Below are 25,829 nucleotides of genomic sequence, written 5' to 3'. Positions count from 1 at the left end.
GCCTTCCCTCTCACCTTCCTCCACACCATATATAAATATGGCTTTCTTCATTCTCTCCTGCCTGTACCCCTCCGCTTCTCTCTTCATTGTCATCACCTCCTCTTCCAGATATTTCACTTTCCCTCTTAATAACTCTATTTCCTCCTCATTATAGTCCACTCTCCTGTTCGATTCCTCTGTCTTCGTTTCTAACAATTTCTTCGTGTTCCCTATCTGCTTTCTCTGCTCCTCAATCATGTCCTTTATTTCCTGTACCTTATCCCATTGACACTTTTCCTGTATTACATCACTCACTACCACCTTGAGTGCTGCCAAGTCCTCCATGCTAAATTTTTCGCTGGTATTTGGGCCTGGGTTTAATTCAACCCCCCCCCCCCCAATAACCAGTAGCACCGCTATCACTGTCACTACCAGCACCGCTTCACCCATTTTTTACTCCTTCTTTTCTTAACACCCGTCCATTCTTGGTCTCATTCTTCAGCTTCACCTGCCATTTCCCAATCGCGGCCCGGTACTGCTCAATACCAACCATGTTCTCGGCACGCACTGCACCACGCGACTTCACTCCACGGTTGCTCAAGTCAGACTGGCTTACTTCTAAAACCTCGTATGACCCGATGCTCTTCCTACGCATTATTTTCCTTAAGGCTGGCCACGCCTCCCAGCCACATATGGATATGCAGTCCATCAGAACAATTTTCATTGTGTTCAATTTCCTATGCTTATGTGTAAAGGAAAATGGACCTTACCATACCGTATAGTAGGGATGTTGTTTGCATTACGTATTTACGCACTCCTACAATATAATGCTTTTAAGGTTCAATTTCCTTTACACATTAACATAGGAAAATGAACACAATGAAAATTGTTCTGACGGACTGCATATCAGTATGTGGCTGGGAGGCGTGGCCAGCCTTAAGGAAAATAATACGTAGGAAGAGCATCGGGACATACGAGGTTTTAGAAGTAAGCTGTCGATACGTAGAACTGTTTAGAATTCCTCCAGTTGCGACGTGAGGAATACAGGACAAATTGTTCCCTTCCGGGTGTGTATCATGTTTTTGTGAACTCTTGAATGAATTCCCGTTTAAAACGACACTGGATGGCCTACCTCTGTATGAAGGTAGGCAACTAAAGTATCATAGGCGTCTGAGATGTTTAGAATTAATCCTATTAGGTATCTATAATTTGTAAATAAATATTCGATACCAGTAGTGAGTATACATATATTGTTCGTAGAATATCCAGGTTACATAAATCCACATACGATGGTCGTAGTAAATTTGAATCTTTGAGTTATCTCTCCATTCCTGCAGAGACATTTCGAAGCTTTAAAACACAGGATTATAGAACGATGAGATGACAGAATGTTGATGTTTTGTGATAGAGACAAATTATTTTCTTTGTCCACAATGCAGGAAATTCGTTTGATGAGCAAAAGTTCAAATATTAATTATAATATTTGTATTCGTGCTCTGACTGGAAGAAGACCAAATACTAAGTTCTGGATGTAGTCCTAATCAATAAGGATGTCGTAAGGGGTATAATAGTCTGGCAAATTAACTTGATACGAGTGGTCTGCAATTATATTTTAAGTTTCTTGTTTTCTGTTTCAAATATTTTTTCAGTATGAAACAAACTGACTGATGGAGGAACAGCTACCGATATAAATTTATCTACCGTAGTAGCGATTGTATGCGAAGATAAGTATTTCATCATTCTCTAATCATCGTCCATACTCCCACTTAATGAGTCCGTTACCGCTTCCAGCACTTGCACCTGTACGTCTCTCAAGTTCAGATCTCTTTTGTAATTCCAAAATGCTAGTCTTTTCCCGTCGATCATTTTAGAAATGTCTGAAATCTATCAGGCGGCTTCCTGATATATGTTTGAGCCTTGGACAAAGTTCAGTGCCCTTAGGTTAGAGATGTCGTACTCTTTCAGTACATTCTGGCGTAACTGTATTCAAGGAAACTCTCATTCAAGAATGCCATTATGAGTTTCTGGATTCGAACATCTTGAAACTCCGAATATTGACGGCTCCAAGTATGACGATAGTAAATCAAAGGGTAGCCAAAATATGTTACGATCGTCTCCAAAGCGATTACATCGGTATTTTTCACTTGTATAAAAATCGTATCTCCTGCGCTCCAAACTTAGCAGGAGAATGATAGTACAAATTAAATTGTAACTGAAGTTACGATGTTTGTACAGGGGAAAAATCACGTTGTTAATACTTGGAACCGCCGATTTCATAATTTCTCAATTCTCTCATGGAATGTGACCGAGTGCGGTCCATACGATGGTGAATGATTATTTAGAAGTGACGATGTTTTAGACTTGGTGTTGAGGTTCTTTTGTCAAGCAAAGTTAAGAATATAATGTTATTCACTAAAATACCGTCGCACAAGATTTAAAAATAAGTTGATAAATTGCTGCTTCTCACTCTGACGCACGGTTTGTGGAGGTCCTTGATCTTTTGTTCTATTAAAGCTACGCCCTACTTCAGAATGTGATTACCGTGCATTGTGCTGCGCGCATTAAGCATTGATTCTAATAGCTCAACTTAATGTCTTGTAATCGCTTGCAATTAACCTTCTCTACAGTAAACATGCTCAGATGAAATTTCATATGTTCTCTAATACAAAGGAAGTTCATCAAATTTTGGGCCGAAAGGAGAGATTATTCTCCAGACAACGTTCCATTGTAACTTTATTACGTGGCAGGCCGTAATATGAATATAGGCCTATCTAAATGGGTTGAATTTGAATTCCGTTTCTCTTAAAAGCAAGCTTGTAGTTATAAGAGATTACTGATATTGTGATCATGGCCACCGGACCTCATATTTTACATTCAATACTAACTACAGTGACGTAAATTTTCGTTTCAAAAATCCCACATTCATTGGCTGGGATTCTAACCGCGGTTACATTGGTGAGAAACCAGTGATGACGTCACCCAACTATCGCACTATCTGATACCGATTTTGGTAATTCCGATCATGAATTTCGTAGAAAGCATATCCCTATTCCCTTATGTCGCTTGTCACAATTTGTCACTGTTTATTATCAAATGAACTGTGTGCACATCGACCTCTTCACAGGTTAGCATTGACACCCCAGCTCAGGGCTACTACTAAGTCGCAGTGGTGCAACGAACGACATTAGAGGCGTGACAAATGGCATAATACTGAATTTGCGAAGGAATATTGCTTCTATTTAGGTGTAAATAATTGCATGATTCTGCATCCGCAGGCGATAGATTCAGAGACATCTCATAGAGTGTATTTGCATCAGTTACACAAAATCAAAACGCGGCATTCTATTGTGTTTGTCTTCGAATACGACAGTAGGTCACCTCTCGTGTGAGTCATTCTTATTACCACCATAACGTATGTTAATTACAATGATACCACTTTGGGAGCAGTCGTCATTTGATTACTTATAGGTATTCCTGTGGCCACATTAATGAACGACGGCTCACCTCACCCTGCAGTGTACCATGACAGAAACGTACCATTACTGCTCTGGTCTGCACGATCATACGATTTTTCCCCCGCTGCAAACGTCTGGGATGTGTTCGAACGGTGGATGCAATAGTAGCCTACGAGATGTTGGTAAATAGAGCCTGGTCGGCTATCACAGGACACCGTACGAATATTATTGATTCAACGTCTGGGGTCGGAAAGCAGGTGCTGGTTTTAAACGTAGGGCACGCCATTTACTGAAGGTCACGAAGAAATAAGTGTGTAAGGCACTGAAATGGTAATCATACGCAGTACTGTCCACCATACGCATCCTGTGAAAATAAACGTGATAATGAAACTTCTTTAAGGTTGTTCTGATTTTGCTGACCTATAGTGTATTTTACTGTAAGTTTAGACTGAGCTTGGATTACACTTGCTACGCCGTATCGAGATCAAATGCTCGAGAATCGTTTACCAAACTAGTGAAACATCTTTCCTCTTCCTACATTACCTAGTATTGGGAACCTACAAAACATTTACTGTATATGTTCATGAAGCTCTATTGAAGTATTTTAAAGGACGTATATCATTGAGCTATGTGCCTACGATAAATTTACAACAAAATCGTTTTTATTTAAAATAATTCCAAAGATTTTCTACGACTTTGCGTAAGTCTTGCATAGTACTTCAAGGTTTTCGGCTCAAGAAAAAGCAAGTAATATTTAATTATGTGTTCTATTACAGTAGTTTATGCTAACAGCTGCTATATTAATTGATTGTTTCTTTTAATGTTAATCTTTCAGACTAACTGCAGAGGTATATGTGATTTAACTCTGGCGAGCAAAATATTATAATTATTGAAAACCTAAATATCCTAATTGTGACAGCTGATTTAATCAAGAGAACACAATAATATCGTTGCTAACTTCTCTGTCACTGCATATCAGATTTCCAAGTTGAAGCTCACGTCTTGTGCAGGGGAGTCTACATACAACTTTAGGTCTTATAGTTTATGCTCACAAATAACGGCATATAAAGCACCGGAGATCGCTTCCTCTTGGTTTATTGAATAGGCTTGTAATATCCCCGATTATAAATTCCTCTACCCGTACACGAATCGAAACCTGCATCATATTGGTTTCAGTAGCTCCTGAAATTATTAAAATTGTGTTTAATTTTCCATATGTCGGGATCTTATTGAGGAATATAGTTATCATACAACGACATCCATCTGAGAACCATTTCTTTTTTAGATCAAGTCCGATACGTGGACTGAGATGCTGATTTAATATCATATTATCTCAGTGTGAGTCTCTTCAGGACGCCAGTCCTACAGCATGATCAGTTCTGTATAAAAGTCTTGAAGTTATAAGTGAGTTCCAGAATAATTGCTACGCGTAAAAGATAATTACTTACAAGGAAAAGAAGAGAAATTTCTGCGTTTTATGTACTTAACATTCTAATTTTTCTTGCTAGCTGCTTTACGGCGGACCGACACAAATAGGTCTTGTGGCGACGATGGGACAGGGCAGGGCTAGGAGTAGGAAGGAAGCGGCCGTGGCCTTGATTAGTGTACAGCCCCAGCATTTGCCTGGTGTGAAAATGGGAAACCACGGAAAACCATATTCAGGGCTGCCGACAGTGGGGTTTGAACCTACTATTTCCCGAATACTGGGTACTGGCCGCACTTAAGCGACTGCAGCTATCGATCTCGGTTAACATTTTAATAAAATTATAAGAAAATATATATAAGTAGTAGGGCTAGGTGAGTTCAGAGCCACCTCGTCAGCATTGGTGCCAATTTCAGCTGTTGGAAGCTTATTGTTTCTTAAAAATCGCTGTGAATGACAGACAAAATTCGGGATTTTATACATATAGATTCAGACGTTTCTCATTTGATCTTTTGGATGGGTATCTGTCACTCCAACCTTCAGGGGATGGTTATCTCTCTCATACTGGTAAAATTGCACATATAATGTTGTGCAGCATTGGAAAAGGACATTAAAAGATAATGCTCTGTGCAACTGATTCATGTTTGCGACTGGTACCTGGTTTGTTTGCAACCGTACGAGGAGCATGGAATTTTCTACATATCGTTGGGATTTGGAGGACCCATTCCCCTTATGACTATGGTGCTTTCATGCATAAAGGCAAGATAAAATGTATGTGGAGTACTTGTAGTGTGTGTGATACATTGCTATCTGTAAATATGTTTTTCCCTTATTAGTTTTCTTCGACCTCTCTTCGGAAGCCTTGTTGGAATATGCGTTATAAGCTTATTAAATCGGGTGTCTGACTTGCATTCCCTAGGTATGTAGGCCTACTATCTGTCTATTTGGAGTTACGCTTCGTTCTCATCTGTATTTTCTCCTTTTGAACTGCCAGCTATTTCAATGCAGCATATTTGTTTACTTTTTTTTATTTCAGCTGTATTTCCCGTGCATGTAACCAATAACGCGGCGTGTTTCATATGAGTTCTGCGTGAATGTGCTTTCCATCAGCGACAAACGATTTTATGCTTTTGAGGTTATTATATTTGTGGCCATGCTGGTATCGCATTTGGGCTGGGTCTGTAATAAGTACTGTAGGTATATCGTAGTGGGATTTTACACGTTCACTTACGTACCAGAGAAACATTAGATATTTCTACGAAAGATAAGTGTTTCGTCTGGAGATATGGATGGAAAAGTGTTTGTTGTGGTAAATTATTGCACATAATACTTCCCTCGCCATGTGAATTGCGACTACTATGACCAAATGGTGGGCATAAGGAGAATATTTCTCGTGGCTCTTCGCACTGATTATTTTGCCTCCAAACTGTCTACGCTGCGTGCGCGGTGTGTATGTCTCTGTGTGTATTGTTGTATTTCGCATTACCTTTCCTTCTTTCTTAATCCGTTTACTCCTCGGACTCAGCGAGGTATCCCACCTCTGCTACCTCAAGAGCAGTGTCCTGGAGCGTGAGACTTTGGGTCGGGGGATACAACTGGGGAGAATGACCAGTACATCACCGTGGCGGCCTCACCTGCTATGCTGAACAGGGGCTTTGTGGTTGGATAGGAAGATTTGAAAGGATAGACGAGGGTGAGGGAAGGAAGCAGCCGTGGCCTTAAGTACCATCACAGCATTTGCCTGGAGGAGAAGTGCGAAACTACGGAAAACCACTTCCAGAATGGCTGAGGTGGGAATCGAATTCTCCTCTAATCAGTTGTCCTTCGGAGGCTGAGATGACTCCGTTCTAGCCCTCATACCACATTTCAAATTTCTTGACAGAGACGAGAATCGAACCCGGGCCTCCTGGGTGGCAGCTAATCAAGCTAACCACTACACCACAGAGGCGGACACTTTGCATTGTATGTAATGTTTTCATTTTAGGTTACATTTATCATTTTCTCCTTCTTTATCTCAGAATTTTCCCAACAATATGGAAAATTTATCTTATTTTGCATCTCCATGGCTTTTATTCTAGGCCCTACTTTTATCTTTTCCCTGGGGCCATTCTGACGGGAATTTTTTTTTAGTCGAGAGCCGAGTATTGAACTCTTAGTGAAAGGAATGTATTGCATACTTGTTAATTTTGTTCTGACTACGCTTTGTGAAGTGAATTTTCCCCTCACGACCTTCTTGTAAGAAAATAATATACTTTCCACAAGATTGTTCCTTATTCTGAGCTTCAACTACTGTAGTGTCCTATACCACAAGTAAGTGCATAAGCGTCGTGTATCTATATTCCGGAGCCATGCATGATTAACATTTTGTTCAGCTTTGCAAATATTTTCTGGGAATTCTTTCCTGATTTACGTAAGTTGTATGACTATTATTATACTATTGTCCGTATCCCTTCTCTTATTCATTATTATTTCCTTTCATGGCCCTGGGCAATTATTGTATTCATATACCGTACTAAAATGAAATGGCGTATGGCTTTTAGTGCCGGGAGTGTCCGAAGATAAGTTCGGCTCGCCAGGTGCAGGTCTTTCTATTCGACACCCGTAGGTGACCTGCGCGTCGTGATGAGGATGAACTGATGATGAAGACAGCACATACACCCAGCCCCCGTGCCATTGGAATTAACCAATTAAGGTTAAAATCCCCGACCCAGCCGGGAATCGAACCTGGGACCCTCTGAACCGAAGGCCAGTACGCTGACCATTCAGCCAACGAGTCGGACATATACCGTACTAACCTTCATGCATAAGCCCACCGTTTCAAGTTGTCAGACCAACATCAATCAACATTATGTAAAATTTATGATACCCTTAAGCCGCCTCTGTGGTGTAGTGGTTAGCGTGATTAGCTGCCACCCCCGAAGGTCCGGGTTCGATTCCCGGCTCTGCCACGAAATTTGAAAAGTGGTACGAGGGCTGGAACGGGGTCCACTCAGCCTCGGGAGGTCAACTGAGTAGAGGTGGGTTCGATTCCCACCTCAGCCATCCTGGAAGTGGTTTTCCGTGGTTTCCCACTTCTCCTCCAGGCGAATGCCGGGATGGTACCTAACTTAAGGCCACGGCCGCTTCCTTCCCTCTTCCTTGCCTATCCCTTCCAATCTTCCCATCCCTCCACAAGGCCCCTGTTCAGCATAGTAGGTGAGGCCGCCTGGGCGAGGTACTGGTCATACTCCCCAGTTGTATCCCCCGACCAAGAGTCTGAAGCTCCAGGACACTGCCCTTGAGGCGGTAGAGGTGGGATCCCTCGCTAAGTCCGAGGGAAAAACCGAACCTGGAGGGTAAACAGATGATGATGATGATGATGATGATGATGATGATGATGATACCCTTATATTTTAGCCTTTAATTTCCATTCTTCCTTATTTTTACTTGTGGGTCAGAGGACAGAAGACAGTAGTTAGTAAGAGGCAGAGTGAGAGAGATTTGTGGTAAAGAGGCCCACCTCCTTCAGGGGAAGAATGAAAACCATTTAGTAGTAGTAGTTCATTTTGAACAAATGTGAAAGGATATAGCGCAGTGCGGTGGGGCACCGTCTTGTAGCCATATGAGTGGGACATAGCGGTATATGGGTTGTATGCAAGCTATGTCATGGCATTACGCCGTAACATAAGATAGGTCTCTGCCGTTACAGTTCTTGTGAAGAAGTATGGTCCATTCAGACCAGTCCCTCTGATTCCACCCCAAACCTGGAGTCCAGGCGAATTAAGTTACTTTTAGACAATCTCGTGAAGGGTTTTCTTCCACCCAGCGCAAACAGTTACGTCTCTTCTCACGGCCACTCAATTTGAAACATACTGTACTTCATTACTGATTTAGAGAAATTTACATCAGCATCACGACGAACAGCAAATAATTCGTAAAATTCCAGTTGTTTTTCCCTATCATTCTAATGCAGAGCATGCAACAATTGAGTACCAAAGGTGGAGAACGGTGAAAGTGCTAGAAACATGTTTTCAAGTAAACGCCAATAATAGCGCTCCCGAGCACAGTGGCACATTCACCCTTCTCTGCCAAAGGAGACCGGGAATTAATGATTACCTACGGCCTTTGAAGTGCAAGTATATTACATCCAATATATTTTATTCAATTAAATAACAATATTTAGCTTCTATAAATTTCTTTTTAATTAAGTGACTCAGAAATTAGAAAATACATGAGTGATAGCACAATGATACAATGGAGAGAACAGAAGAATTGCAACGCGAGACGCTGGCACATTCACTCTTCCCCATCAAACTCAAATGGGCACATTGGACTGTGGCTCTACTTGCACACGCACAAGTTACTACCATACGCGACATGGCTAATACATCTCCTTATTACAAGAAACAATGTTTCATATTTCGGCACTTTCACCCTTTTCCATCTTTCGCCCTCAAGATGTGGATGGAATGGTTTGAAGTGTAAAGTTTCTCTCGGTATTTGCAAATCAGCCAGTATTTTTCGCGTTGATTTCTTTGAACTCTTCATAATAGCTTGTTCAACAATTTCGGTGTTCTCTCCCGTCACTGTACAGTTTGGCCTTCCTGACCGTGGGGCATCAGCAACGTTACCAGTAATGTCAAATTTTAAATTCAACTTAACTTAAAGTCGTCATGTTGGCAACAGACATTCAGAAAACTTTTCGCGCACTTTTCTGTGAGCAAAGGCCGTAATTGTGGTGTTCATAATATACATCTAAATAAGAAATAAAGGTACGAATTTGTACGTCTTACAAAACCCACTATTTTAGAAGCAAAGATAGTAAACTGAATTTTAATTTCAGTTCAGAAATCGTACACAATAACAAATTATATACATATTTACTTAAATATGCTAGCAGTAATTTTCTCGTATCTATGTTTTAAAAGACGCCTAACACACAGAATTTCATGAAGTGATCGCTCATAGTGAGACAATTATCGTGCGTTATGAATGCGGTTTCATTAATGAATATTAATATGATATCTAAAGAATTCATTCTTATATGACCATTACTTAAATAAATTAATTTAGTTAATAATAATTAGCTCGGTGCGAGTCTCCGTGGCTCAGTTGGCAGCACACCGGCCTCTCACCGCTGGGTTCCATGGTTCAAATCCCGGTCACTCGATCTGAGTTTTGTGCTGGACAAAGCGGAGGCGAGACAGGTTTTTCTCCAGCTACTCTGATTTTCCCTGTCATATTTCATTCCAGCAACACTCTCCAATATCATTTCACTTCATCTGTCATTCATTAATAATTGCTCCAGAAAAGTGCGACAGGCTTCGGCAGCCGGCACAATTCCTATCCTCGCCACTAGATAGGGGCTTCATTCCATTCCTGACCCGGTCAAATGACTGGAAACATGCTGTGAATTTTCAATTAGCCCGGTGCAACAGGTGTCACAATTTTCCCAAGGTATTTTGCATGTTTTTGTAAGCAGGATGTGCATACATTCATGCAGTACTATACGTTTCACAAAGATTTCAAATTCTCTTTGTTTATAAATGAATGAAAATAATGGAAATTATAAATATTATACATACCGTAACAATGCAAAAATGTTTCTTCCCTAAAGGAAATAATTTGTCCTTTATCGAGAATAACTATTAATATTTTGAGCTGAAAGTGGTAGGATGCTTAAGAACTTATTTAATAGGTGCTTAAGTTAGCATTAATATTATCAAGTAAAGAACGTTTACTGAATAGTATAATATTAGATGATTCTGAACTCCTAAATTTCCTCTGCAAAAGAACACGTGGAAAGATTTTTAAGAAACTACTAAACTTTCCAGAATATCCCGGAAGAGTTTTCCTTAAACAAGACAAAAACTCAACTCAAATGATGTGGAAATTTGTACTAAATGTATTGTTCTCGTTTGTAACAATTTTAAAGGCATCCACATTTTTACTCTTCTCACTAAGTTGCACACATTAAAATTATTTAGTTACTCTCGGAAGAACACAATTCATGGCTCAACTGGAAATAAGGATTCTTGAATCTTATCCTCTAATTAGGGTTCCCGTCACTCACAAAGAAACGGTGATATTTTCACTTTATTCTATGTCCACTGAGACGTAAATCATTTCTTCTGGCTCATGAAAACGTTCACTGTCAGTGGAGGAACTTTCGTGGAAAACAATCTTTTCTTTGTACTCTTATACAGAAAGCGGGCATTCTCTTCTTTCTCATTGCTCAAAAGCAATGAAAGAAGGCTTGTAAGAAGGTGACGTACTTGTTTTAAGGATTACATTTGGAACGGGAGAGTTTACCAGGTTAGCGTGAAACATTCTAAAGGGGATAATCTACTATCGCTAGAAGGAGGGTTGTTACGCTGAAGCCATTTTTATGACTTTTATTCGTGTTCTCAGAACGTCTTTCTCTCTCATTCATCACTGTTCGATTCGACTGCTTAAGGGCGATGAAGTCTATAACTGAAGACGGGTCTTGGCGGATGGTGGGAATTATGCTAGCTTTTGAATGACCTACCGATATCTCGTTATATATCACAACTTACGTAGTTTTGTTCTGAACTAATGCAGAAACGACAAGATTTTGACTACTCATGACATTGGCTGAAAATACACGAGGAGGAGAAATCCAACTGGGATTTGCCTGCCAGAGGAGTAAAAATAAAGCCAACCAATAAAGTTACTGAAAGATATCTTCGTATATTAATTATGTTTTCTATTTAGTTTTCAGTTTTACTGCTTGTGTTCAGCTGAACACTCCACAGTTTTATGTACTATTACCCCCACCCGGGTTAAGTCCCGAAGAAGGTCGAAAGGCTTTCTTGAGGATTCACAGAAATAAACTATGGCCATACACCGGGAAATCTCGGATTGATGAAGAGAGTTATTTAAGAATTAAATTAGTTAAAGGAATGAAAAATCACCTCCATAATATATATGTTAACTCACGTGAAGGTGATAAATGACAGGAGGGTATTCTAATGAAACTAGCTCCTTATCAAGACTCCATGGTTTGAATTTCACTCACCGAGCTCGATAGTTGCAGTCGCTTAAGTGCGGCCGATATCCAGGATTCGGGAGATAGTAGGTTCGAACCCCACTGTCGGCAACCCTGAAAGCGATTTTTCTGTGGTTTCCCATTTTCACACCAGGCAAATGCTGCGGCTGTACCCTAATTAAGGCCACGTCCGCTTCCTTCCCATTCCTAGGTCTTTCCTGTCCCATCGTCGCCATAAGACCTATCTGTGTCGGTGCGACGTAAAGCAACTAGCAAAGAAAGAAAAGAACTTCACTCATGGAATGTTTTTTATGATTCTTTGTAAAACTGTAAGCCTAATGGCTTGTGATCATAAGATTTACGGTGGAGTAATATGCCAGCTTGCTCGCTTACCTTTTCTCACCTAAAATTTGACAGTCACACACAAGCAGCCTTGCAAGCGTAGGTTGTAACTAATTTCATGAAATTTTATTATTCAGGGCATCACGACAAGCAATATAAAGATTTTCCGGGCGAGTTGGCCGTGCGGTTAGGGGCGCACTGCATCTGGGAGATAGTAGGTTCGAACCCCACTGTCGGTAGCCCTGAAGATGTTTTTCCGTGGTTTTCACGCCATACAAATGCTAGGAATGTACTTAATTAAGGCCACGACCGCTTCCTTCCCACTCTTAGCCCATCCGTATACCATCGTCGCCATAAAGCCTACCTGTGCCGGTGCGACGTAAAGTAAATCGTAAAAATAAAAAGTAAAAAAATATTCCAGAAGTGTGCTTTGTTCATTAAACTTAGATTGCAGAACTTCATTCCACTGGTAAATACTCCCGGAACCGCAGATACAGGCGGGACTCTAGTTTATATTGTAACCATATTCCTCAATTTATACTTTAAGAACAAGAAGTAGGGATACTGATATGAAAATTTCACTTAATAAGTCACATTTGATATCAGCCGTATTTTTCCAGGCCAGTCCTGGGCTGCACACTCGTTACTGCTGGTTGCTTACAGGCTCCAATAGTCCCGTCTTCCAGAGCACAAAGATCAAAAATGTTTTACATATTACGATTTCAAACAGTATACGTCACGGTATATTAAAGATGTTTATAGTATATACTGTAAGAAATTTTCCGAGACACATGATGATGCTTAACCCAGATTAGGTTTGATATTTGTCCGAAAGGAGGAATTTATTGTGTCGATCAGTTTAACAACACCACCTGGAAGATCGGGGTGTACAGACAGCACATGTAGGACCGAGGTAAAGAAGAATAACCTTTTCTGCTACTGGCAGCTTTTGAATTGCCACATTGTTGCAAGAAGATGGCAACAAGTGGACATCGTCGCTCCTGTAGAAGTCAATGTGCCGTCTCCAGACTTTGGAAAAAGTTTAGGGAGACACAGCCGGTCCGTAGTCAACAACGGACGCGATGTCCATGCAAAACAACTCGCAGTGGTGATCGATATTTGTTGCTTTCAGCCCGTCTTAGGCTCACTGCTGCTGTCACCTCGTTCCTCCAGGATCTTCGAAGAGCCGCTGGAATGAATGTGTCAGATAAAACAGTGCGAGGTCGGATGCACGGCGGAGGACTGATGCCAAGGAGGCCTTTGCTAAAAGCTCCTCTTATACAGCACAGTCGGGGAGTTCGTGTGAGGGGAGCAACTCCCAGCCTTCTGATGAGGTCACAATAAGCCTGCATCCATACAACAGGAGCATCAGAGTCTGAAGTCGATCCGATGGGAAATGGAACGAGGCCCCATTAAGGAGTGCCACCAGAAGCAAGGGGTTCCTTCATGTTTTGGTGCAGGAATCATGTTTGGTCGACGCACTTTTCTAATTCCTATCCAGGATGACATGACTGGTCTGGTATACAGAAAACTAACACCTGTAGTTACAGGATTTGCTGCCACTGTGGGCGAGGGCTTTACACTAATGGATGATAACGCTTGTGACACGACATATTTACATGAAGGAACCAGGCACTGATGTGCCTAAAGACACTTGATCCAAGCTTAACAGAATTTGGATCAATCCTTGTGTATGTACTGAATCGCTGCATAAGTACAATAAGCTGCCTTCTCCTCATTCTGATTGTGGCACTGAGCGACAGTCCACAACGAATATAGTGACTGAGTATCCAGTGAGAGATTACTGTGGGGTATTTGAGGATTTTTATCCATTCAACGCCTGAGATAGTGGTCTACATACAGAATTTCAACAAATAAACTACGACTTTTAATACACCTATGTATTCTTTGTATTGTGATGTGATAATTTGTTCTATGAATACTTGTAGTAATAAATCAGATAAATAATGACAAAAAAGCAAAGCAAAGCCACCTCCGTACAGGCCATGAAGGCCCTTGGAAGACTGGAAGGTAAAGGCTTCCACCATTGTTAACCTGGGTACGTGATGGGGGTAGAGTGGTTAGCTTTACGCCTGGCCGCCTTTGCCCCCAGGAATTAACCTGGTACTCATTTTTGGTGTAGGCTGAGTGGACCTTAGGGCCATATGCACCTCCGGAAGTGGAAATCTCGTTTCTTAAATTTTACGACTTCCTGACGGGGATTCGAACCCACGTCCTTCCGGGTGAACCGCCTCGGCCAGGCAGCCCCTAAATAATGACAAGAGTTCCTAAATTCAAGTCCCGAAGTGCAGTGTACTATTAGCCTGTAGTAACATTCCTAAACACTTTTTGACGTACAACAGTCACACACGAACGAACTGAGCGGAATTTTTAAAAGTAGAAAAGGTAATAAAATGAAGAGAAAGTTGGAAATCAAAGGTACAAATTGAGGAAAATATTTATTTATAAAAGAGGAAATTGGGGATTGGAATAATTTATATGGGAGATGTTTGATAAATTTACAACTTCTTTGAAATAATTTAAAAAACTAGATAAACATCTAATAGGGAATCAATCACCTGGGCGACAGCCCAAAATGTAAATCAATAGTCATTGATTGAAGTTGACTGAAGACCATTATCGTCGATGAAGGTGATTTCTATGCTCAGTTCTCTAACGAAAGTTTACTGATGGTAAGTCTGGAATGGATTCGGTTGATCTTCAGTTTTTTAGCAGAGATTTATATGTAAATACTCGGTGTATTGGCTGTAATAAACCAGATAAATAATGACAAGAGTTCCTAAATTCAAGTCTCGAAGTGCAGTGTACTATTAGCCTGTAGTAACATTCCTAAACACTATTTGACGTACAACAGTCACACACGTACGAATTGATCTCTCTCTTAGATAAATGAACGGCGATGATCTGTGGTTAACAGGTGTGACCTTATTATGACTACCATTTGTGGGAAATTTTGGTCACGCAGTCCAAAATATACTTTATAACGCTCTCATTGTCAGTATGCATTGTTGAAATTACGACTGATACAAACTGAAAGAGTTTATAACTTCTTGTTAATTTTACTATCATCATCATCATCATCATCTGTTTACCCTCCAGGTTCGGTTTTTCCCTCGGACTCAGCGAGGGATCCCACCTCTACCGCCTCAAGGGCAGTGTCCTGGAGCTTCAGACTCTTGGTCGGGGGATACAACTGGGGAGTATGACCAGTACCTCGCCCAGGCGGCCTCACCTGCTATGCTAAACAGGGGCCTTGGTGGGGATGGGAAGATTGGAAGGGATAGGCAAGGAAGAGGGAAGGAAGCGGCCGTGGCCTTAAGTTAGGTACCATCCCGGCATTCGCCTGGAGGAGAAGTGGGAAACCACGGAAAACCACTTCCAGGATGGCTGAGGTGGGAATCGAACCCACCTCTACTCAGTTGACCTCCCGAGGCTGAGTGGACCCCGTTCCAGCCCTCATACCACTTTTCAAATTTCGTGGCAGAGCCGGGAATCGAACCCGGGCCTCCGGGGGTGGCAGCTAATCACGCTAACCAATACACCACAGAGGCGGACGTTAATTTTACTAAACTTTTAAAAATTTTCCGCGAAACTAGAAATTATACAAATGTTTCAAATGCAGTTAGTTTTCTCTCATATCTGTAAGAGATGCAAGGAAACTATTCGTTAATCATTTGTATGTGTGAACGTAGAAGGTAAGCTATTAAAGCTGCAAATCCGAGTTTAACGTCTTAGTGTTCATGGGAAAATCTGACGGTCGCTTCAGCAGCAGACATTAGAGGACGACTAAGGAAATCAATAATGAGTGAGAGATTCATTTTGACTGTCGCAGTCCTGTGCTGGCTAGAGTTTGCGACTGAGCTGCACCACATTAATCTTCCGTCGGGCGTAAATACTGTCGCTGGCAAAACGACAGTTAAGAGTTCTCACGTGAGCGAATACAATATAATAAATGCCATCTATTTTCATAACGTCTAATACAGAGGGAGTGTAACAATAACGTAAAAATTTAATTTCCGTATAGGCTACAAAGGCCCTGGGAGGGGTGGAACGTAAAGGCTTCTACTATCCGTAACCTCAGCATTTGGTGGGGTAAAGTGAGTAGCTCTATGCCCAGCCGTCTTTAACCCACGAATTAACCTGTTACTCATTTTTGGTGCACGCTGAGTGAATCCCAGGGCCATGTGCACCTCTGGAAGTGGAAATCTCGTTTCTTAAATGTTTCGACTTCCTGACGGGGAATCGAACCCAACCCTATCCGCTTCGCCCAGCATTGATCAGCATTAACAAAGAAGTTTCCCACCACCGTTAATTTTCTGAACCAAACCAAACCAACGAAACCAAACCCCACGGCATTTAACGCCCCTGAAAGGGCCTTGGCGTGCCCAGCGACCGCTGCTCAGCCCGAAGGCCTGCATATTACGAGGGCTCGTGTGATCAGCACGACACATCCTCTCGGCCGTTATTCTGGGCTTTCGAGACCGGGGCCGCCATCTCAACATCAGATAGCTCCTCAATTCTAATCACGTAGGCTGAGTGGACCTCGAACCAGCCCTCAGGTTGAGAGAAAAATCCCTGACCTGGCCGGGAATCGAAGCCGGGACCTCCGGACGAGAGGCAGGCACGCTACCCCTACACCACGGGGCTAATTCTCTGAAAACAAAATAAATTTTTTTTGTACATAATGCTGTTATACACCGGCAAGCTTCATGTTCTTGTCTTGGTCGGTAGTGAATATTGTGCCCAACTAAGAAGCAATGCGGCACTTAGTTCTCGTCGACTTCTGAAGTTCTTATCCTTGTATATCTTTAGTGAAGATCGAAGGATGAACCTCGATACTCGAATTGTCAGTATCTCGAAGTAACAAATTCCCCGGCCGTTTGTCCTATTCTTCACGTGTATTTATTTCTCTATTACTCGAAATTCGATTACACGAATGTCTCGATTTCTCGAAGCAAACATTTCCTCCCTTGAAGCAAAAAAATACTCTGCAACTCGAATTTTGTATAACATTAATTGTGCAATAAGGCACTTGTGGTTTGTGAGGAGCAGTTAACAAGTAGAGATAGGGTTACAGTAATAATAATTAATAATTTCGTGTGGCTATTTCTAGCCGAGTGCAGCCCTTGTAAGGCAGACCCTCCGGTGAGGGTGGGAGGCATCTGCCATGTGTAGGTAACTGCGTGTTATTGTGGTGGAGGATAGTGTTATGTGTGTTGTGTGAGTTGCAGGGATGTTGGGGACAGCACAAACACCCAGCCCCCGGGCCATCAGAATTAACCAATGAAGGTTAAAATCACCAACCCGGCCGGGAATCGAACGTGGGACCCTCTGAACCGAAGGCTAGTACGCTGAACATTCAGCCAACGAGTCGGACAGGGTTACAGTGATGTTGGGAGCTAATATGTAGAGCCATGCGTAGATATAAAAAATATTATCCGCATCCGCGAATGATTATCCGCGGATATTGTAAGTATTTAACTACAGTACACACAAAGTACTGACACGGATATATCTTTTAACAGAATACAATAGGCCTGATACCTGGCAACAGACCCCCCACAATCACAGGTTTATAAGGGTTTGTCTCTTGCGACAACTGCCGACGTATTGACTTTTGTTCTTTCCTTCCATAAATTGCGGGCATGCCAGTTAGGCTAAGGTCAGATGTACGGCTTTATGGTCTCAAGGCTCCTTATATATCACCTTTCTCCCGTACCACTGTCAAGGGTCGCCTAACCGCAAGCAAAAATAAGAGTATACCCGACTGAAAATTAATAAACATTATTTAGAAATTATCAGCAAAATTATCCGCACTGCCATTCAGTTTGTATCCGCCAAGACCTTAACATCGCGGATATCCGCATCCATACGGGGCTCTACTAATATGACGGAAACCGAAAAACAAAAACTTGTAGTGATCGGAAAATCGGCGAAGCCTCGCTGTTTTTCGGGTGTGAATTAATTACCGGCTACGTACGAAAGCAACCCACGAAGTCACGAATGACAAGCTCCATTTACGAAACTCGGCTGCGCGGTATTGACGAGAAGCTTCAGGGTGAAGGTAGGAAAATCCTCCTTTTGGTAGACAACTGCCCTGCTCATCCCAAAGTGCTCGTTCAGGAGTTAAAGTTAGTGCGCGTTGTCTTCTTGCCACCGAACTTAACATCGAAACTACAACCCATGGACCAAGGTGCGATTAAACACTTGAAGCATTTCAATAGCAAGAGGGCTGTTCAAAGAATTCTGAGAGGAATTGAATCTGAGGAGTCATTAACGGGCATTAATCTACTACAAGCGATAACAATGCTGAGTAAATCAGAGGCTGATGTGAAGGAGGAAACAAGTGCAGGCTGCTTCCGCAAAGCAGAATTTTTGAAATGTGACTCAGGAGCTTCAGAACACGAGGAGGGGGAAGTCACTCCTATTCCTGAACAATGGGTGGTGTATCAGCAGCCTGTTAACTGCGAAGCTGATTTTGAGGCTTACATAAATGTGAACTCTGACGTTATAGTGGCCGAGCCTCCTATAGATACCGTCAACGCTGCTGCCGAAGAATAAGAAGAAGAAGAAGAAGAAGAATTGGAGCTGCCTTCTCCTCTATCGTCAGCAGACCAGGCGTTAAGTGGAGTGGCTATTCTTCACTTCTACATACAAAGTCAGTTGAATGTAAATGACAGTGTTTTCACAGCAATAAATGTTGTTGAAAAGCGTGTGGAAGGAAAGAAGGTAAAAAGGAAGAAATCGGAGAGACTAGCGGGTTTTTTCCAAAGGTGTTAACGGAGGTATATTTCTTGTTTCAGTACTGTATGTACAGTATCCTGTTTTCTAAACACTTACTATAATAAGGGTTATAATTAAAGTGATGTCGTAAAATAGAGTTTGTATGTACATTTTTAATACTATTAAGAATAATGTATTCAGTATAAGCCCGTAGATACATAAGATTTAATTATGTGCTATACATGCTCAAAAACGGTATTCTCTGTATATCGAAATTTCGATAACTCGAAAAATATTTCACTCCCGAAGTGATTCGAGATATCGAGGTTCATGGCCTCATGATTGACTTCAACACAGGGAAGCAACGGAAATTTGTATCGCTATGGTCGAATATTTTGATCCCTGGATAGTGCAATACGAATATATTAAGGTATACATCGAAAAGTCAACAAGCAAGAAGGGTCGTGTCGCAGATTGTATGTTAACATTTATTTATTTATATATTCATATTACTTCTTTAACTCCTGCTTTTGATATATGATTGATAACTGAGTAATTTATTCCTCCTTATTATTTAGGTATTACAGCATACGGAGCGAGTAATATTTTCTAGCCACACATAGCTTGTTGAAGACTGAATTTGTAGTAAGTTTTAGTTTTAGACAAAAATGAAGATAGTTCAGGTGCTGGCACTGAACAAAGGGAGCGATAGTCATAGGGATCAGATTAGTTAAAGGACCTAGCTGTAATAACCAAGAACAATTGGTCATTTGTGATAAGACCGCGCAACTCATTTTACCGCCACCAATCCCTACACACCCTGGATCTTCTCACTTGCATAGCATACTGGAAGAGTTAATTTTCACTCCATAACAAAATTTCCCTTTTGTTTCTTAACATAGTTTCTTTGTTTTTGCCGTAAGCTATTGAAGATTTGAAAAATATGGTACGTGGACTCATTTTCGATTATCCTGAATATCGGTCCCCGTAATGTTGCTACTTCCCGCAAAAGCAAAATAATTTACAGTAATTATATAATCATTATTTTTACACATACAGTATTATTCTATGCAACGATAAGATTATTTTGAAAATAATGCCCAATACGACGTACGTTCCACGTGATAATCGATTAATTTTAATTTAAAGGTCCGAATTCCTTTGTTAGTGAATGTTTATTTTCGGTTATCCACCATTCACATGGCATGTTCTCTGTTACTTCAAGATCACATGTATGAGGTATTCTTTAATTGAATAAAGTTTTGGTGTCGAAATTGTTAAGCTAATAACATTTATTTCTCTATAATATTATCAGTCCATCAATCAGTCGCTGCTGATCTCAATTGAGAGCTGTCGAAGAGATTACAGATTCCCTACCAACTGTTTACCTAGTATTTTCTTAAACGATTCCAAAGAGAACTTGGACATGTTATCGATACATTATTCCAGTCCCTAATTCCTCTTCCTATAAATGATTTTCCCTCTTTAATTTCACCTTTATATTACATTTCCTACCTTCAAAAGCTCAACTCAAGCTTATTCGTCTACTAATGTCTTTGCACATCATCTCGCCACTGATCCTCATAAACTATGAACAACAATGGTGAACGACTATAGTCTTGTCTAAAACCTCTAAGTACCCTGAACCAAGAACTCATTCTACCATCAATTCTTACTGCAGCCCCATTGTCAACATTAATGTCTTTGATTGATTTTATTTATTTATTTATTTATTCACGAAGCACAAGATACAGCTACACTGAGCAAATTTCACTTGCACTGTCAACAGACTATTTAACAAACGTAAACTTTCATAATAAAATATAACAAATATAACAAAATATAACAAGATCAGGTACACAGCCTACTAATAAAAACTGTCCAAATCGAAAACCAAGAGAATGTCCATGTTCATAGCCAAGTCGTCGTGGGTCAAGATGGCGGTATAATCCATTCACATCAACTTATGTTTAAGAGACTATTTACACACCTCTTGAATACACTTTTATTTGATGCTATATCATACTCTGATTTTCTCCCGCTATGGATCCTTCAAATAATTGTAGGTCTGCAAGGGTGCCCGTCACTGGCTGCGAAGGACGAAACCTGCAGAAAATAGTAATTTATTCCGTCATTTGTACAGTAAGCGAAATTAAGTACCTAAAAAAATATTGAAAACGAAGAGGCGTTCCACATATAGTCTACAGATTTTACGTAACAGAAAATTGAAAGAACTCTTCTGGACTTCCTATAAACTTTCAGTCTATTCAAGTGTGGGCAACGGGAAAAACTAAAGAGCCATTTTACTCTTTCCGATAGGACAGATATTGTTGTTGCTAGGGACTTTACGTCGCACCGACACAGATAGGTCTTATGGCGACGAGGGGATAGGAAAGGCCTAGGAGTTGGAAGGAAGCGGCCGTGGCCTTAATTGAGGTACGGCCCCAGCATTTGCCTGGTGTGAAAATGGGAAACCACGGAAAAACATCTTCAGGGCTGCCGATAGTGGGATTCGAACCTACTATCTCCCGGATGCAAGCTCACAGCCGCGCGCCTCTACGCGCACGGCCAACTCGCCCGGTTGAGGACAGATATTAAAGGAAGTATCGTCAATGTCAGAGCGCCACGCCAATAATCAGGGAAACAATATGCAACCTGACAACCACGGTAAATTTCGCACAAAATCGGACCAGGAACGGTAGCGTGCAATAAATTTGGAAATCGTTATCATTCTCTCTCGACTTTGTTCAGATTCATCATATTTCATTACTGCCACGCCCTTTCGTATGAAAATATCATTTTTACATGTCGCGTTAAACGTGTGAATAGAGCCATGTCACTTCGAATAAATTTCTGAAGGAAATATGTAATCCACTGCAAATTCGCGTGCAAAAAACGGGTACAAACGAAAGTGAGTTATATGAGCCAAGGGTTTGTTTGTTTGTTTGTTTGCTTGCTTGCTTGCTTCTTTGTTTCTTATACAAAGATATAATTTTTCAGACTTGCAATAGCGAGTTGAAAAGTCAGCGTTGCAATGATTGTGCATGTGATCTAGATATCATTGGTATTCAAACTGTAGCTTCCCACATAACACTGCGACTCTTCATTATCCTCCATTACGCATTACAATGTGAATAAAATGTGTGTCTACTCCTTACTCGACTAACACAGCGGCACTGTACATACTTACGTAAAAGGACATAACACCCGCACGTAAATGCGATGTATACCTCTGAAGGCAGCGGTAGTGATCTACCAGCATCATAACGTCACGTGGTATTTTCCTTGTTGGTAATTCCACGGTAACGACAAAGCACCATTCACTTGCCTGAACGCACTCACTTGCAGATTGATTAACGTACACATACAGTACTGCGTACTAAAGTTTCTTAGTTATCACACAGATTTTTCCGAGAGATGGTATTGATAATTAGCTAGTACTTTGCAGGTTAGAAACTCTTCCTTTGATCATTTCATTTTCAGCAAGGGATACAGGGGCAATTCACTAAAGATTTCGAATTAGTCAAGAGGTAACCGTATCGCCGCATGTCATCCTGATGAGGGAAGTTTGGCACATTACTGATTACTGGCGGTATAATTTGAGTTTATTCCCCCTTCCGCCCCCAAAAATATTCGGGTTTGTTGAGGTTTGATATCGTTCTTTATTTTCTCGTAATCTGTTCCTGTGCCGAGTTATAGTGCACAACGTCGATTCCTCGATTTCTAATGGTTTCTTGTCGATCAGAACCTTTCCTGAAGGCAAGTGTTCGTTATTAAATGAGAACGGTTCCGTAATCCTCATTTGCTTAATTTTTGAGAAGATTGTGATCATAAAGTGATTAAATGGACAATTTCATACACCAATGTTGATAAAAGGTTTCCCGAGAGGAAAATTAGAGATGCCTGCCTCGGGCAGATCGAATTAAGTAGAGAGTTACAGCTATAGCCGCTTAAATGAGCATCCCCGAAGGTTTCTCCTAATCAGCGAAGCTGGGCAGTTTAAAAATTTATACTGATATTGTGTACGGGTTACGCAACACATGGTACTGTTTTAAAATCCTAACGTCATTTTACGTACAATTGTGACAGTATAGTGAACAGTAGACTACAAACTTTCCTTGGCCTTCCCCGTGGTCTTTGATTTTGCATCATCTTACTCGATTCTCTGTTCTGTCAAGCTGGTGGACAGACTCCGGGAGTTTGCTAGGTGTAGCGGTAAAGGAGTGCTCGGTTCACCCGGAAGAACGGTTCAATGCACCTTCAGAGTGATGGAAAATTTTACAACCTGTGACAATAAAGTTCGGTGAATAGTCCTGTACTATCAACATAGATGAACAATGCACGACAGTGACCATACTGTCCTTCGAAATAGTCCTCTCCCATAACTATGCACTGCTGAGATCGGCGATAAATGTCCTGGAAACTTTGCAAGAAGGCTTCCTTTGGGATGGTGTTGAAAGCCTCGTCACGTTTCGCTGGATGTCAGGAATATCGTCGAATCTCTTTCCTTTCGAAGCGAGTTTGATGCGTGACTTTCCGGCTCTGACCTTTTTCCGACGAGGGGATCCCGGAGAACGCCATTCGATGCTTTGCCGTTTCGTTTCAGGGTCATACCTGAGACACCAGGTTTAATCCTCAGTGACAATATAGTTCAAGAAATTTGGTGTCGCATCCACCGTTTCGAGAAAATCCTTGAAGCCTCTAAAGGTGCCTGCTTCTGATCGTCAGTCAAGTGATGTGGCACAAGACGAGAACACGTTTTCCTCTTCCCTAACTTCTGGGTAACGATTTGTCGCACCGATTCACGGTTAATCTGCAGTTCAACCGCGATCAAGCGCACAGTTAATTGCCGATCGTTCGTGATTAATGTCCTCACCTTCTCAATGTTTTCGTCACTGATGGAGGTCGCCGGTCTTCCGCTATGGGGGGTTATCAAAAACACTTTCCCGGCCTCCTCGAAAACGGGTGAACGACTCGTACACACACGTCAAGGACAGTGCTTGATCTTCATAAACACGTACCAGCATCGCATGCGTTTCTTTCGGTGTCTTGCCAAGCTTAAAACAAAACTGTACATTTATCTTTTGGTCGTTCATGTTCCTGTTCGCAGTTCAGAACCAACGCACTAAGCAGGCACTGTGTCAAACAGTTCTTACGCGGCACACACACGATGCTCAACTGAACAACGTTGGGAGCAGGTGGTCGAAACCTGCTGCTCCGCAGGTGCAGCGTTGTGTGTCGCCATTGTTGCTGAATCGACCGTTCTGACTTCATTCACCGAACTTTATTGTCACAGGTTGTAGAAACGGGATTTCCAATTCTGGAGCGGCACATAGTATAGAATTTCGCTCAGTCTACACCAAAAATGAGTACCAGGCATTCACATTCTGTCCTATGGAGTATGTCAACATTCTTAAGACTGACCACATGATTTGAACGAAACAGAGACATACTGAGCTACATCTTATGTGTGGTTTTTAGCCACTATTTTGACGTCTCTTGATCTTAGCTGAGTAACTCTGTAGGTTATATTGCCTAAAATCTGGCATTACTGTAGTTCGTATGAAGATTCGTACAATCATCTTCTCCCAACGTAGTAGAAATACTAGCTATGTGCGAATTTACAATATTCTGTAGAATAATATTACAAAAGTATCGTGGTTGGTATATCTGACCCCTTTTATCAAAGAGAAATCAATTCTGGAGAAAGTAACCGATAAAGAAATACTGAGTCATACTGAAAATCAGTCGCTACTCACCGAGAATAGAGGCTCCTTGGTCCCGCGCCACGCCTGTCAGTGACTGTACGCGCTGCAGAAGCGACTCCCTTGTCTTGGCGGGAGACGACGGCGCACTCGTGGTTCTGGAGCCAGGCCGCAGGTTGAGAGACAGGTCGCCGCCACTCTGAGACTGTGGAGGCGGACCACTAGGGGCCATCGGTTGTTGCTGCATCCCACTACTTGGAGGTGGCGGTTGCGAGAATACCTGACCCTCATGGGTGGTCGGCAGGCTTGGAGCATCACTTGGAGGTTCGTCAAACTCCGAGGACAAGTCCCCGGAGGAAAACCTGGAAAGAAAGAATATTATTGTTACCGACCTGACTTCAGTGTCAGAACGCTGCTCTGTACATATCCATTGGATCTTAGTTCCCTTCTCTACTACATTTGGACCTAAGATTCGCTACTGGAACAAAAATCATGTGATTCAGGAACGTGTTGAAATATGCTAATTTCCAGACATCAGTGTAAAATGGAACAGGTGTTATACTAACAGCAGATCACTCCACATATTGTTCGAATCTACTGCACACTAAAAATCAGAGATCATCGAAGATAAAGTTACTCATAATCCCAGCCGGGGGATCTCCATATGAAAGAAGAAATTAATACCTAAAATGTATAGATGAAAGAGAGGCTATTTTATCACGTCAAATTTGACTTTCGGCCTCCTTCCTGAATCAGGAAGAGATATCTGACCAAAAAGACAAAATAAAATCCCTACATGATGAAAACAAATTCAGATTGTTACACAATATTTGTAGGGCCCGTATTGCTTTTCGGTTTCCCTCTGATATATTCTGCATTTCCTTTCGTCGCAAAACTATAAAATTATTTCAAGGTAGGCCTGCTGGAAGGAGAGAAAGTATCCTGCTTTCTACTAACTGGTCAGAAAGAAACTTTTCCAGTTGTATCCCTTTCTACCGCCCCAAAAACTAATATCCGATTAATTGAAGTGTCCCGATTCTGGGAGCGGGATTCTCAGAGAAATGTAGTGATGTACACACACGATCGTTAGAATTTCGTATGAGAAGGGAATCAGGTCACTTCATAGCCTACGTTTTGGCCAACCCTGAGCATGGAGAAGAGAAAAGCAGGGCAACGTCGCACGAATTCTTCTG

At 41.5% G+C, this 25,829-nt stretch overlaps 1 protein-coding gene across 1 annotated transcript in view; it reads right to left on the bottom strand.

The window, feature by feature from the left end:
* Positions 1 to 24,890, bottom strand: part of Syn (synapsin) — a 713,980-nt gene extending 689,090 nt beyond the window's left edge. Inside the window, exon 1 of the mRNA XM_067140976.2 lies at positions 24,691 to 24,890. Within this exon, the coding sequence (XP_066997077.1) occupies positions 24,691 to 24,883 (193 nt within the window). The 5' untranslated portion in view covers positions 24,884 to 24,890. The remainder of the gene's footprint in view (positions 1 to 24,690) is intronic.
* Between the last annotated feature and the right edge of the window lie 939 nt (positions 24,891 to 25,829).

Source organism: Anabrus simplex, chromosome 2, assembly GCF_040414725.1.
Source record: "Anabrus simplex isolate iqAnaSimp1 chromosome 2, ASM4041472v1, whole genome shotgun sequence".
Lineage (NCBI taxonomy): Eukaryota > Metazoa > Arthropoda > Insecta > Orthoptera > Tettigoniidae > Anabrus > Anabrus simplex.
The sequence above is the reverse complement of the archived record's forward strand: the minus strand, read 5'-3'. Positions and strand labels throughout refer to the sequence as shown.